This window comes from Bactrocera dorsalis, chromosome 6 (assembly GCF_023373825.1).
Source record: "Bactrocera dorsalis isolate Fly_Bdor chromosome 6, ASM2337382v1, whole genome shotgun sequence".
Classification (NCBI taxonomy): Eukaryota; Metazoa; Arthropoda; class Insecta; order Diptera; family Tephritidae; genus Bactrocera; species Bactrocera dorsalis.
This window is the reverse complement of record NC_064308.1, coordinates 18,125,290-18,140,567: the sequence shown is the minus strand read 5'-3', so window position 1 is coordinate 18,140,567 and position 15,278 is coordinate 18,125,290. Positions and strand designations below refer to the sequence as shown.

Sequence of the window (15,278 nt, the reverse complement as noted above, 5' to 3'; positions counted from 1 at the left end):
TTGAGTTCGGCAACAATTCAATTTTAATCATTGGCTGTGGTATTTTGTTTCTATTACATATATTTACAACTGTTTAAATTCCAAAACCGCATTCTTCCAATGGTTCTTTGCTCTTCAGTTGATACGAATAATAATTTTTGTTTTTATTCGACAAAAATTTAACGATTTTTTCAGTGTAGGACTGAATTTTTGTTTCGTCTATATTGCCTTTTTTCAAAGGCACTATATCAAAATTGTTAGCGCCAACAATTTCACTTAAATTCGCAACAAGAGTATTACTGCTACGCTCGCGCAAATATATTGGAGGTGGTTTGGCATTAACGACTGTGGTGGTACCCTTCGCATCGTCGTCTGAACCATTGCTTAGTATGGCAAATCTGTTGTCATTTAAAACTTCCGTTTTATTTTTATTTGGTGTGCCGCCTTGAATTTTTTTAGGATTGGCTGCTGACTTTGAAGGACTTAATTTCCTTTTTATATTAACGTAGCGGTCAATGCCAGTTTGTACAGACGGGCCTTTTTTTGTTGGTACACTCTCATCTTGCGTTGTGATTCTCTTCGCTGCCTGCGCGTTTGCTGATACCTGCAGACTGGTTGCTGTCAGGGCATTTGTTGTTGCCTGATTGTTGTTTTCGGCTGCTACTACTGACTGCGTTCTTTGCTTCGATTCCTTTTATGCCGATCGCCGCGATGACTCATCATTGCCGTTAGACTTTTTATTGCCAGTTGTTGTTGTTGTTGTGTCGACAAAGCTGAAATACGCATTTAAGGAATGCCTACGGCCTTGCTGATGAGGCTGCGAAGCACTCATTATTGTTTGTTTGATTTTTTGTTTTTTTGTTTTCACTTGTTGATTCGTGCACTATTTGTTTATGTTTATTGTTCTTAATTTGTGCGCACTGATTTTAATGTTTGTTTACAATTTAATAAATTGTTTTTTTTTTTGTTTTACTTTTTGCTTGATTTTATTATTAATTCTTTTTTTGGAAAGATTGAATTCACGGAGCGAATTAAATAACATGTCCGTATTCTTTGAACACTCTCTACGCGACACACAATATAAAGGATATAAAGGTATGTAAAGGCGAAAGTTGCCTCACTTGTCAAGGAAACTTTCATTTATGGCTCCACAAAGATAAATCTTCTAAAGCGAAAAGCACAATCATTAAAAATAGGGAAATGATAGATTAAAAAGTGATTGTGAATATGCCCTGCTAACAACAGCAGTTCTTGGTATAAAAGGCCGTAATGGAAGAATTATAAAGGCGCGTGCTTTATTAGATAGTAGGTCTCAAGTTCACCTTATAACCAAACAACTGAAAAATAAATTAAAACTTCCTTCCAGGAGAGAATCTATGACCATTGAAGGAGTTGGTCAAAACAACACAAATACAAATGAAAGAGTTAATCCTATTTAAAATCATTAATATATCCTTTCGAAACAAATTTAAACACCATTGTAGTACAAAAGATTGTGTCCAATGTGCCCACAGAACACATAAAAGTCAAAAAAATTCCAGAGAATATAAAACTGGCCGACCCCTCATTTGGTGTTCCGGGTAAAATTGATTTACTTTTAGGTGCGGACATATTCTTTGATTTGTTAAAAGAAGAGAAAATATCTATTGAAAATGTTAATTACAAACTGCAGAACAGTGAGTCTGGCTGGTTGATTTACGGATCAACTAACATAAGCTCCAAATTTGCTCACTGTGGTGTTGTAACATATTTAGATTAAAAAATAGACAATCAATTTAAAATGTTTTGGGAAATAGAATCAGTTGCAAATAAATGTGTTAATCAAACTAAAGAAGAAACACATTGTAAGGAGCATTTTAATAATAATTTTAAAATTTCTGTAGATGGTAAATTTACTGTAGCTCTTCCATTCAAAAAATAAAATATAAATTTAGGTGATTACAAGCAAAAAGAAGATTTCTTTTTCTGGAGAAAAAACTGAAAAATAATGAAAATGTGAGAGAGCAATATGAACAATTTATGAATGAATACATAAGATTGGACCATTTAGAGGAAATAAAAAATGTTAATATGTTTAAATCGAAATATTAATTACCACACCATTGCGTACTTAAACCAGATAGTACAACTACTAAATTAAGAGTCGTTTTTGATGCATCCTGTAAAACAGATAATGCATTCTGGACCTAAGAAGACTTATTTAATATTTTACTGAGGTTTAGAAAGCATATATATATACATATACAAGTATATGTCTTCACAACAGACATCGAGAAAATGTTTAGGCAAATAAGGATTCGCGCAGAGGATGAAAAATATCAATTAATCTACTGACGCGATGAAGATAATGAAATACTGCGAACATATACTCTTAAAACATTTAGCAGTTAAATGTTTGCAGAAAATTGCAGAAATGGAGAGAAATGATTATCCAGAAGTAGCGGAAATTATTAATGTAGATTTTTTTTACATGATGTCAAGTTAATCCAGGACAATATCAAAATAATTAAAAAAAATATGGATTCAACTTTAGAAAATGGCGTTCCAATAACATAGAACTTTTAAAAAATATTCCTCTTTAAAATAGGGAAAATCAACTTGACGTGAACAAGGAAACTAACAACGAAATTAAAGCATTAGGTGTCACTTGGACTCCATTCGACGACCACTTTCGTATAACTTGCAATTGGAAGTGCAACGACAAGATTACTAAAAGGACCATTCTTTCAGACATTTCCAAATTATTCGACCCATTGGGCTTTGTGAATCCCGTCACAGTTACTTCAAAAATTTTATTACAAGAGATATGGAAATCAAAAACTGATTGGGATGAAAAGCCGTTACAGGAAATAGTGGACACTTGGTTAAAAATCAAAGACGAGCTTCCATTGTTAAATAAAATACGAATATCCAGACGTATTTTATGCAATGGCTCGGTAAATATTGAGTTTCATGGTTTTTGTGATGCTTCGATGAAAGCGTATGGGGCCGTAGTTTATGCAAAATCTGGAAACCTAACAGGTGAAAATTATGTAAATACACTTGCAGTCAAATCACGAGTCGCGCCAATAGAGATAATAACATTACCGCGGCGTGAACTAGGTGCGGCTGTCCACTTAGTAGAATTTATACAAACAATTTTGGAAAGTTTTAAATTTAAGTGTTCTATTTACTTTTATACAGACTTCACAATAGTATTGAATTGGTTACAGCTAGATCCTTGACGTTTGCAGATATTTATGTCGAATAGAGTAAATTTCATATAAACCAACACCAACATAAATAATTGGAGGCATATCTGATCAAAAGACAATCCGACTGATATTATTTCTAGAAGAGTGACACCAAGCGAACTTATCACCAGCAAATTATGGTTTAGAGGACCGGAAATTATTTATACAAATAATTATAAAATACAACAAAAGGTAAACAATGATAATTTAATTATTCCAGAGATAAAGAAATCCAAGATTGTTATGATTCTAACCGAAAAACAAACAATTCTAATAAATATAAATCATAAAATAGTTTCGAATCCCTGCAAAACGTTAAAGCTAACACATTGAAATTTATAGATATCATTAGGAAACAACCATTAATGAATAAAATTTTTTATAAACGACAAGCATTAAATTATATAGTATGTCAAATACAAAAAAAAATACTTTGATCTAGAACTAAAACTAATCAATTTCAACAAACGAATTCCAAAAATTTGCAAACTAGCCACTTTAGCTCCAATTGGCTCCAATTGTAGACAACAATAATATTATAACAGTAGGAGGTAGGATTCAAAGTAGTAATCTTTCAGAGGATGCTAAGCACCCTATACTTCTCCCTTATAAAGATGAAATCGTTCGTTTATTAGTGAATCATATACATGTTAAACATCTACACATTGAACCACAGGGCTTACTAGCAATAACCAGGCAAAAGTTTTGGATTTTAAGAGGTAGACAATTAGCAAGCAAAGTTGTAAATAAATGTTATAGATGCTTTAAAGCAAACCCTCGGCCCCTACACCAGTTAATGGGAAACTTACCGCAAGATAGACTAATAGAAACGCGCCCGTTTTATATTGTAGGAATGAACTTCTTCGGTCCAATTTGGATACATCATAAAATTCGTGGAAAAAAGGCTGATAAAGCATTATGTCTGTGTCTTGGTATCCTTTACCACCAAGGCAGTACACTTAGAAGTAGTATCAGATCCTTCCTCAGCAGCCTTTATAGGTGCCTCAAAAAGATTTATTTCTAGGAGAAGTTGCCCCCACAAAATCTATTCAGATAACGGGACCAATTATATTGGAGCAGTCAGTAGTCTTCGCGAAGTTTTTAAATTATTTGAGAAAGACTCACATAAAGCAGAATTATCACAATATTGTAATCAAAGAAAAATAACCTGAATAAATATACCAGCAAGATCTCCACATGTAGGAGGACTGTGGGAAGCGGCTGTTAAATCAGTTAAAAAACTTTTTTTCCGAGAAATTGAAGGAGTAATGGCTTTTGAAGAAATGTCCACACTCATGACACAAATAGAAACCGTACTTAATTTAAGACCTATTACTCCACTATCAAATAATCCAAATGATCTCCAGGTATTAACACCAGGCCATTTTTTAGTGGAAGAACCATAATCAACTATCGTTGACACGAACTACCAAGGGTTAAGGGACCATTGGAAATCGGTCGAAAAGAATTTTAAAGAATTCTGGAAGCGATAGTCCAATGAATATTTAAATGAACTGCAAAAATGAAATAAATGGCAAGTTCCTTTTGAAAATATTAAAACTGGTACCTTGGTACTTCTAAAAGAAGAAAATATCACACCATTACAGTGGCGCAGATGTCGTATTGAAAACGTCATTTGAGGCCAAGATGGCAAATGTAATGGCACATCAAAAAGAACAATACACAATGTTTGTTCTTTTCCTATCGAAGAAAAAATAAGAGAAGGTCCGATTGAGATAAGTGATAATATACCAAGGCGGTCGACTCGTATAAAAAAAAACTTAATTTTAACATTATTAAGCTTACTTATAGTTTTACCATTTGTAAATGCGTATGGTGGATGGAGTCATGTGTAGAAATTCACGCAAGTGAGGAAAGTTCTCTGATTGCCATTCACTTGGGAGTGACCAGAAACGATTCTTTTACATGTGACTCAAGCAGCTCACGACTTCCGGTCTTTGACCAAGTATCCTCTGGGTAGCCTAGGAACATCCGTTTGAAGGCGAGCTAACGTGAGAAGGCGAAACATCCCCTGCATAGGGTTGTGCGCTGGGTTTGGGACCCGCCACGTAAAAAAACACCCCCAGTGAATAGTCACAACCAGCCTCGGATGAGAGACCCCCCTTTTGATGACGACCATGGCAAACGAAATAAGGACTATGATTTGAGGGCATGCACCTGGAATGTCCGGTCCCTTAACTGGGAAGGTGCCACTGCCCAGCTGGTAGATGTCCTCGTGAAAACAAAGGCTGACATCACCGCCGTCCAAGAAATGCGATGGACGGGACAAGGACAGAGACGAGTAGGTCCTTGTGACATTTACTACAGTGGCCATATAAAGGAGCGCAGGTTTGGTGTGGGATTCGTGGTGGGAGAGAGACTCCGTCGCCGAGTACTATCATTCACTCCGGAGAATGAACGTCTAGCCACAATCCGCATCAAAGCGAGGTTCTTCAACATATCGCTGATTTGCGCCCACGCCCCGACGGAAGAGAAGGACGATGTGACCAAAGATGCCTTTTATGAATGCTTGGAGCGCACTTATGTGAGATGCCCCCGTCACGATGTAAAAATCGTGCTTGGCGACTTCAACGCCAGGGTGGGCAAAGAAGGTATCGTTGGTACTACGGTCGGTAAATTCAGCCTCCACGACGAAACATCCCCAAATGGGTTGAGGCTGATCGACTTCGCCGGGGCCCGAAATATGGTTATCTGTAGTACTAGATTCCAGCATAAGAAGATACATCAAGCTACCTGGCTGTCTCCGGATCGAAAAACTACCAACCAGATCGATCATGTTGTGATAGACGGAAGACACGTCTCCAGTGTTTTAGATGTGCGTGCGCTCCGAGGTCTTGTTGCAGCTAAGATTCACACCCGCCTCTGTGCAGCAAAAAACGCACGCCAACAAACACAAGGAAGGTTCGACGTCGAGAAGCTGCAATCACAACATACAGCCGAACGATTCTCTACTCGGCTTGCACTCCTGCTCTCTGAGAGCACTCGTCAACAACTCGGTATAAGGGAACTGTGGGACGGCATTTCAAACTCTTTACGTACAGCTGCAACCGAAACCATTGGTTTTCGGAAAGTGCAAAAGAACAGCTGGTACGACGAGGAGTGCCGTGTCGCAGCGGAGAGAAAACAGGCTGCCTACCTCGCAACGTTACGATCGACCACAACACGTGCGGGATGGGATAGATACCGAGAGTTGAAGAGGGAAGCGAGACGCATTTGCAGACAGAAGAAGAAAGAGGCCGAAATGCGTGAGTACGAACAGCTGGATAAGCTGGCCGACAGGGGTAATGCTCGAAAATTCTACGAAAAGATGCGGCGGCTTACAGAAAGTTTCAAGACCGGAGCATACTCCTGTAGAACCCCCCAAGATGATCTAGTAAACTGAGCCGTTCGATACCAAACGAGGTTTCAGACAAGGTGATTCCCTCTCGTGCGACTTTTTCAACCTGCTTCTGGAGAAAATAGTTCGGGCTGCAGAACTCAACAGAGAAGGTACCATCTTCTATAAGAGTGTACAACTGCTGGCGTATGCCGATGATATTGATATCATCGGCCTCAACACCCGCGCCGTTAGTTCTGCTTTCTCCAGACTGGACAAGGAAGCAAAAGAAATGGGTCTGGCAGTGAACGAGGGCAAGACGAAATATCTCCTGTCATCAAACAAACAGTCGTCGCACTCGCGACTTGGCACTCACGACACTGTTGACAGTCATAACTTTGAAGTTGTAGATAATTTCGTCTATCTTGGAACCAGCGTAAACACCACCAACAATGTCAGCCTAGAAATCCAACGCAGGATAACTCTTGCCAACAGGTGCTACTTCGGACTAAGTAGGCAATTGAGAGGCAAAGTCCTCTCTCGACAAACAAAAACCAAACTCTATAAGTCGCTCATAATTCCCGTCCTGCTATATGGTGCAGAGGCCTGGACGATGTCAACAACAGATGAGTCGACGTTGCGAGTTTTCGAGAGAAAAGTTCTGCGAAAGATTTATGGTCCTTTGCGCGTTGGCCACGGCGAATATCGCATTCGATGGAACGATGAGCTGTACGAGATATACGACGACATTGACATAGTTCAGCGAATTAAAAGACAGCGGCTACGCTGGCTAGGTCATGTTGTCCGGATGGACGAAAACACTCCAGCTCTGAAAGTATTCGACGCAGTACCCGCCGCGGGAAGCAGAGGAAGAGGAAGACCTCCACGCCGTTGGAAGGACCAAGTGGAGAAGGACCTGGCCTCGCTTGGAATATCCAATTGGCGCCACGTAGCGAAAAGAAGAAACGACTGGCGCGCTGTTGTTGACTCGGCTATAATCGCATAAGCGGTGTCTACGCCAATTAAGAAGAAGAGAAAATGCGTAAATGTAAGTTATTTTAAAAATAGTTCTGGAGTATTTTTGGAAAAAAGAGGGCCTGTTGGGTTGACTAGGACAGCGTGGGATATAATTGTCCAAATCGATCTTGTTCAGTACTCGGTTGAAAAGCAGCAAATTTCAAATCCGCTGAAATATTTAAAAGACTCAACAATATTTGAAAAGGATAAAGTGAACGCAATGGCTTAGCAGCTGCACAACAATATTTAGAGATTGAACAGCTTTACGACATCATCGCGTTCACGGGGAGGAGGATGCAACGGAAGACAAGGTCAGTGTTACCCTTTATAGGGTCATTATACCACTCCTTGTTTGGGCTGATAGATGAAGAGCATGCAGAAGTTCTTACGGAAAAAATAGAGAAGGCTAAGGAGAACGAAAACTACTTGCTGGGATTGCTGCGAAATCAATATTCAGTGGAAGACGTTACTTTAGATGTTCTAAAACGCCAAAATCAAGCTTATTGGGATAACTTTAAAATAATGAACGACTCAATTTATTCAATAAGTTCAATACTCGATGAGCAATTGAAACGCGAGTTATTCATTGAAGCAGCCACCAAACTCAGCACAACAATGGAGACTTTTGAAATGCTTCAAAGACACATTGTAAGCGTCCTTTGGAACTGTAGAGGTAACAAATCGTCACATTATTTTCAATGAAAATAAAACGGTTTTTTATAGCATGACTGATGAAATGTTGTACAGATGTCAACGTATGGTGAGAATGACAATATGTCGACAAGTGCATCCTATCTTTAACGTAGATCATATGCAGAGTTGTGAGATGATGTGAGATTATTAAGATATAAAACAGACATACCACTTACATCGGTATTCTGCTTGAGACGATTGTCTCATGTCTCTAATTGTCACAATCTTAGTTTAATGACTCTGTTAGTCAGGAGTCTAATTTTGGTATTCTGGCAGATACAGTATACTACTATTCAATATAATACTACACTGTATCTGCCAGAATACCAAAATGAGACTCCTGACTAACAGAGTCACTAAATTACTATAGTCACTATTAGAGACATGAGACAATCGTCTCAAGCAGAATACCGATATTAATTTGAAGTCAATATTATGCCAACGCAAGAATTTTGATTACAGCTCTCCTCACCTAACACATGGATATTTTCAATGCCATGAAAGATATAGGCCAAAACTAGTAGTAATCAAACTACCATCCTAGACGGACAAGGCATCATAAAATTAGACACCAATTGCGTTTTGAGGGCGGAGAGGGTAAACTTTTAGGTATACAATCTGAAAAGTTCCGGAATTGAGTTTGAAATACCAGAAACTAACCTTACAACTCCCTAAAACATTTTATGTTAAAAGGATCCATTCAGGCATTCAAAATACCTGACATTCCGCGACCAACTACCATTTGGGGATTTCCATTGGACTAAGAGTGGCATCATATGGTGCACTACGGCATGAATACCACCAAATCCTCTTAGTTGCTGGTGGCGTAATCCTAACAATAATCCTACGACGCATCTGTAAAACAGCAAGGAACGTACATAGTCACATATTGACATTCTTACACCCAATAAATAATAAAACATTATCCACTTCACGAAAGATTTCGAAACCTGAACTCTTTCTTGAAATAAGAGAAGCTTGCCCACACATTTTCTGCTGATAAAACAAATTCTTCTGGCATGCATGCAGATGTGTGTATGTATGTAAGTAAACATAAACACATGTCAGTCACCGATTGATACTCATCGCGTACGGTTGTCGAACAGCGTATTATAGTGATAACAGCGTGATACAGTGATAGCGATATTCATGCTTTCCAGTACACAAGGCATTAAAAAATATTTCATCTGAAAAAATGGAAATTTCAAATTTAAAAGACGGCAGCCTGCTGCTTTTTGTTAAAAACAATCACATCGCAAAAAAAATTTTGTCTACAACATATTTAATCGGCGTGTGTGATGTAAAAATAGAGCTACACCATAACCTTAACTATTCAAAGGGCACTATTTTCGCACCGTGCCTTAATGATATACCTGAGACAGAAATAATTGAAAATTTGGCTGACCAGGGCGTCGTCTCTGTTTATAAATTTATCAAACACATCGACGGAAAGGCTATCCCTAGTGGCGTAGTACTCCTCACATTTGATTTGTACCAATTACCCACAAAATTAGAAATATCTTGGTGCCCTACTAAAGTCAAGCCATACTATCCTAACCCCATGAGGTACAGAAATTGCCAAATGCTTGGCCACACAACAAAACGCTGTAATAAACCGGCAGCATGCGACTCATGTGCACTCCCACCCCACTCTCCCACTCCGTGCTCTCGTACTCTTTGTACAAATTGTTCAGGTAGCCACGCTGCTTCTAATAAGACATGCCCGAAATTTACACAAATGAAACAAATAATTGTCATTAAAACAGACAAAAAATGTACAATGCGTGAAGCATTAACAACATACAAAGCACAGGTGCCTCCAGCTCTCAATGAGTCTTCGATCCTCTTCTCTCATATTATAAAAAATAGACCCAATTCACAACGTAACAATATCAACACAAACACAAATAATTCACAAGCAAACCAAGCATTAGTTAACAACAACAACACAGATATCCAAGTGACAAACGACGCACCAAAACAAAATAAGCAAAATACAACAAATATAATACAAACCCTACCAGTTTCTACTGCAACAACAGACATTAATAACTCTTTTGCCAACAACAATGCAAACAACAATTACAATAACTCAGCAAACAATAACATACACGAAACTAATTATAACACCCAAAACTTTATTGACTCACAAAACACAAATACCTAAATCTCTTCCTTAATTTCTCACCTTTCTACTGACATCCCTCTTTCTTCCATCTCACCATACCCCTCTGATACTACACCACAATGATACAAATACTACAATGGAATATAAACGTGCTTTTGAACAATTACGTAGATTTGAATATTCTAATAAATGAATTTAACCCCGAAATTATTGCGTCACAAGAAACGCATATTCCATTCAACAAAACAGCATACCCACCCAATAAATATCATAGTTTTTTTTCATAATAAACCCTTTATTGGCTCCTGCAAACAGGGAATCGCTTTTTTTTTATAAAAAAATCCATAAATCATAAACTAGTCCCTGTTACATCAAATATTTCCTGTTTAGCAATTGAAATCGATGTTGAGCAAAAAATCACATTAATTAATTGCTACATCCCACCCAACCAAAAATTTAACAATAAAGATATAATTGATTTGTGTAATACATTCTCCACTCCCATCATAATCCTAGGAGATTATAATTCGTGGAGCCCATTGTGGGGCTCCAAATGTGTTAATAAAAGAGGGAAAATTATTGAAGACGTTATCCTTTCCCAAAACCTTATTGTTCTAAATGATGGTTTACCCACGCATTTTTCAACCCACAAAACCTTTACCCATCCTGAAATAATCCTTGCCTCAGCATCTATTGCCCCCAAACTCTCCTCCCGCACATCCACAATAGTGACCATTTCCCACTCCTAACAACCATGTCCCTTCCTATTTGGTATCAAGTCAAACCTCAACCAAAATTACTGATAGAAAAGGCAGATTGGCAGAGATTTCAATCTGCTGCCATATCTGCATCAAATAACAAACCGGTTTCAATTAATATCAACGCCGAAGCCTCTAAAATTAAACAAATAATTCGCCTATCATCCCATACGACAATACCGCAAACAAACTCAAAAAAATTTACTGCCAAATTGCCTTACTGGTCCAACTTGCTTACCATCCTACGAAAAAATAAACAAGCATTTTGGCATAAATACAAACAACACATGACTGATACAAATCTTATTAACTATAAAGAAGCAAATGCTACGTTCAGAAAAGAACTAAAATCAGCCAAAAGACAATCCCTGGAAAAACTCACCTCCAATATAATCCAAAACAAATATGGTCAGATATAAGAATGCTCACAGGTTGCACTTCGCGCACTCGTATCTCATTTAAATATAGCGATCTGGGACCACTCCATGAACCACAAGATATTTCTGAACAATTCGGCAAAACATGGCCTTCCTACTCCCATGACTCCAACTTCCCTCCCGCCTTCAATGTCCTAAAAAATCAAATCATTCAAGAAGATTATTCCAATCCATCCCCTTCATCCTCAGCATTCCTTATAGAAGTCCCGATAATTTTATCTGATTTTGAATCTACAATTTCAAGAATGACAGGGAAAACACCTGGTGGACAAAATTTCCTATCCCATTCTAAAAAATTTACCCTCTACCCTCAAAATCAGACTCATTAACCTTTACAATAATATCCTAGACTCCGGAATCTATCCCCAAGAATGAAAAACCGCTTTAACCATCCCTATTCCAAAGCCAAATAAATCCTCCACGCTCAAATCAAGTTTCAGACCAATATTCCTTCTACCATGCATGTCTACAGTCCTGGAAACAAAATTTACAAATTTGTAAAATCCTTTTTAACCAATCGGAAATTGGCAGCCTATATTAATAATTACACTGGTATACAGTGGTTTTGTTGCTCTGGATAGGAGACTAATTTTAGATATATTTGTGCTCACAATTCACGAAACTATCAATGATTTTGTAAGAATTGCTCTCAATTTTCTTAAAATGTTGATTTTAATTTTAATTCAAAAAAATCGGAAAACAAGAAATAAAATGACGTAAATGTTGAAAATTTTAGTTTTATTTTGAAAGATTAACAAACATTGAAGTAAATAGAGAAAAAAATTTTAAAAACTTATACTATATTCCCTTAAAATGCCTTTTATTAGCTTTTCTTTTATAATTCTTCTTTGGACAATCTCTTTTTAAACACCAGCAGTAATCTGCCATCATGTGACAATCCCAGCGACCCTGATACCGTTCTTCCATCACTTTTAGATCCTGGTGGAACCGCTCTCCCTGTCCTTCACTATAATTTTCTAAATTATCCGGAAATTTATCTAAGTAGATGATTGGGAGGATGGAGTCATGTGCAGAAGTTCACACAAGTGAGGAAAGTTCTCTGATCGCCATTCACTTGGGAGTGGCCAGAAACGATTCTTTTACATATAACTCAAGCAGCTCATGACTTCCGGTCTTTGACCAAGTATCCTCTGGGGAGCTAAAGTGAGAAGGCGAAACATCCCCTGCATAGGGTTGTGCGCTGGGTTTGGGACCCGCCACGTAAAAAAAACACTCCCAATGAAAAACAGCAAACAGCCTCGGATGAGAGACCCCCCTTTTGATGACGACCATGGCAAACGAAATAAGGACTATGATTTGAGGGCATGCACCTGGAATGTCCGGTCCCATAATTGGGAAGGTGCCGCTGCCCAGCTGGTAGATGTTCTCGTAAAGATAAAGGTTGACATCACCGCCGTCCAAGAAATGCGATGGACGGGACAAGGACAGAAACGAGTAGGTCCTTGTGACATTTACTACAGTGGCCATATAAAGGACCACAAGTTCGGTGTTGGATTCGTGGTGGGAGAGAGACTCCGTCGCCGAATACTATCATTCACTCCGGAGAATGAACGTCTAGCCACAATCCGCATCAAAGCGAGGTTCTTCAACATATCGCTGATTTGCGTCCACGCCCCGACGGAAAGAAGGACGATGTGACCAAAGATGCTTTTTATGAGTGCTTGGAACGCACTTATGAGAGATGCCCCCGCCACGATGTCAAAATCGTGCTTGGCGACTTCAACGCCAGGGTGGGTAAAGAAGGTATCTTTGGCACTACGGTCGGTAAATTCAGCCTCCACGAGGAAACATCCCCAAATGGGTTGAGGCTGATCGACTTCGCCGGGGCCCGAAATATGGTTATCTGTAGTACTAGATTCCAGCATAAGAAGATACATCAAGCTACCTGGCTGTCTCCGGATCGAAAAACCACCAACCAGATCGATCACGTTGTGATAGACGGAAGACACGTCTCCAGTGTTTTAGATGTGCGTGCGCTCCGAGGTCTTAACATCGACTCGGACCACTATATTGTTGCAGCCAAAATTCGCACCCGCCTCTGTGCAGCAAAAAACGCACGCCAACAAACACAAGGAAGGTTCGACGTCGAGAAGCTGCAATCACAACAGACAGCCGAAAGATTTTCTACTCGGCTTGCACTCCTGCTCTCTGAGAGCACTCGTCAACAACTCGGTATAAGAGAACTGTGGGACGGCATTTCAAACTCCTTACGTACAGCTGCAACCGAAACCATTGGTTTTCGGAAAGTGCAAAAGAACAGCTGGTACGACGAGGAGTGCCGTGTCGCAGCGGAGAGAAGACAGGCTGCCTACCTCGCAACGTTACGATCGACCACAACACGTGCGGGATGGGATAGATACCGAGAGTTGAAGAGGGAAGCGAGACGCATTTGCAGACAGAAGAAGAAAGAGGCCGAAATGCGTGAGTACGAACAGCATGATAAGCTGGCCGACAGGGGTAATGCTCGAAAATTCTACGAAAAAATGCGGCGGCTTACAGAAGGTTTCAAGACCGGAGCATACTCCTGTAGAACCCCCAAAAGTGATCTAGCCACCGATGCCCAGAGCATACTTAGATTATGGAGGGAACACTTCTCCAGCCTGCTGAATGGCAGTGAACACATAACACCAGGAGAAGGCGAACCCGATTCCCCAATCGATGACGATGGAGCAGACGTTCCATGAAGAATTTCGAATAGCAGTTGCTCGCCTGAAGAACAACAAAGCGGCAGGGGCCGACGGATTGCCGGCTGAGCTATTCAAACACTGCGGCGAAGAACTGATAAGGAGCATGCATCAGCTTCTTTGCAAAATATGGTCGGATGAAAGCATGCCCAACGACTGGAATTTAAGTGTGCTATGCCCAATCCATAAAAAAGGAGACCCCACAATCTGCGCCAACTACCGTGGAATAAGCCTCCTCAACATCGCGTACAAGGTTCTATCGAGCGTATTGTGTGAAAGATTAAAGCCCACCGTCAACAAACTGATTGGACCTTAAAAAAAAAAAAAAAAATCCTTTTTAACCAATCGGAAATTGGCAGCCCGTATTAATAATTATAAGTCCCAATTATACAGTCTTCATAATGGCATTCCGTAAGGATCGCCACTTTCAGTAACATTGTTCGTAATTGCGTTCAATGAAATCAACTCAATCATTTCCTCCAACTCGAAAGTAGAACATTTCACTTATGCCGATGACGTTTTAATTTTTTCTAATTTAAATGATCTCAATGACGTTAATTACACCATCTTAAACATCCTAAAAAATATAAACAAATGGGCAGAAACATCAGGTGCCAATATATCAGCAAGCAAATGTTCTACTTTCCACATCTGCAGAAAACGCAGATGTTTTTCCCCTTCATTATCTCACTCCAATATCCATATCCCGCACACTAATGTACTACAAATTTTAGGCTTAACTTTTGATCATAAGCTAACGTATAAAGAACATTGTAAAGCTATTAGAGCTAATTTATTACTAAGACTTAACATAATTAAATTTCTGTCATCCAAATATTGTCAAATTCACCCACATACACTTGTAAATATCACAAAAGCATTAATGTTATCAAAAATTGACTTTGGATGTTACATCTACGGACACTGTTCTGAAGCTGTTAAATGCACCGTACCACACCGCTGCGCGTAGAAGTATCCGCGCATTCCCAAC

The 15,278-nt window shown here is 39.1% G+C and overlaps 1 protein-coding gene across 1 annotated transcript in view; it reads left to right on the top strand.

The window, feature by feature from the left end:
• The window catches only part of LOC125779685 (putative mediator of RNA polymerase II transcription subunit 26), a 39,677-nt gene extending 29,251 nt beyond the window's left edge, over positions 1-10,426 (top strand). The window contains exons 2-3 of the mRNA XM_049460957.1: positions 1,464-1,655; positions 10,026-10,426. Coding sequence (XP_049316914.1) covers positions 1,464-1,655; positions 10,026-10,426 — 593 coding nt within the window. The remainder of the gene's footprint in view (positions 1-1,463; positions 1,656-10,025) is intronic.
• The last annotated feature ends 4,852 nt before the right edge of the window (positions 10,427-15,278 follow it).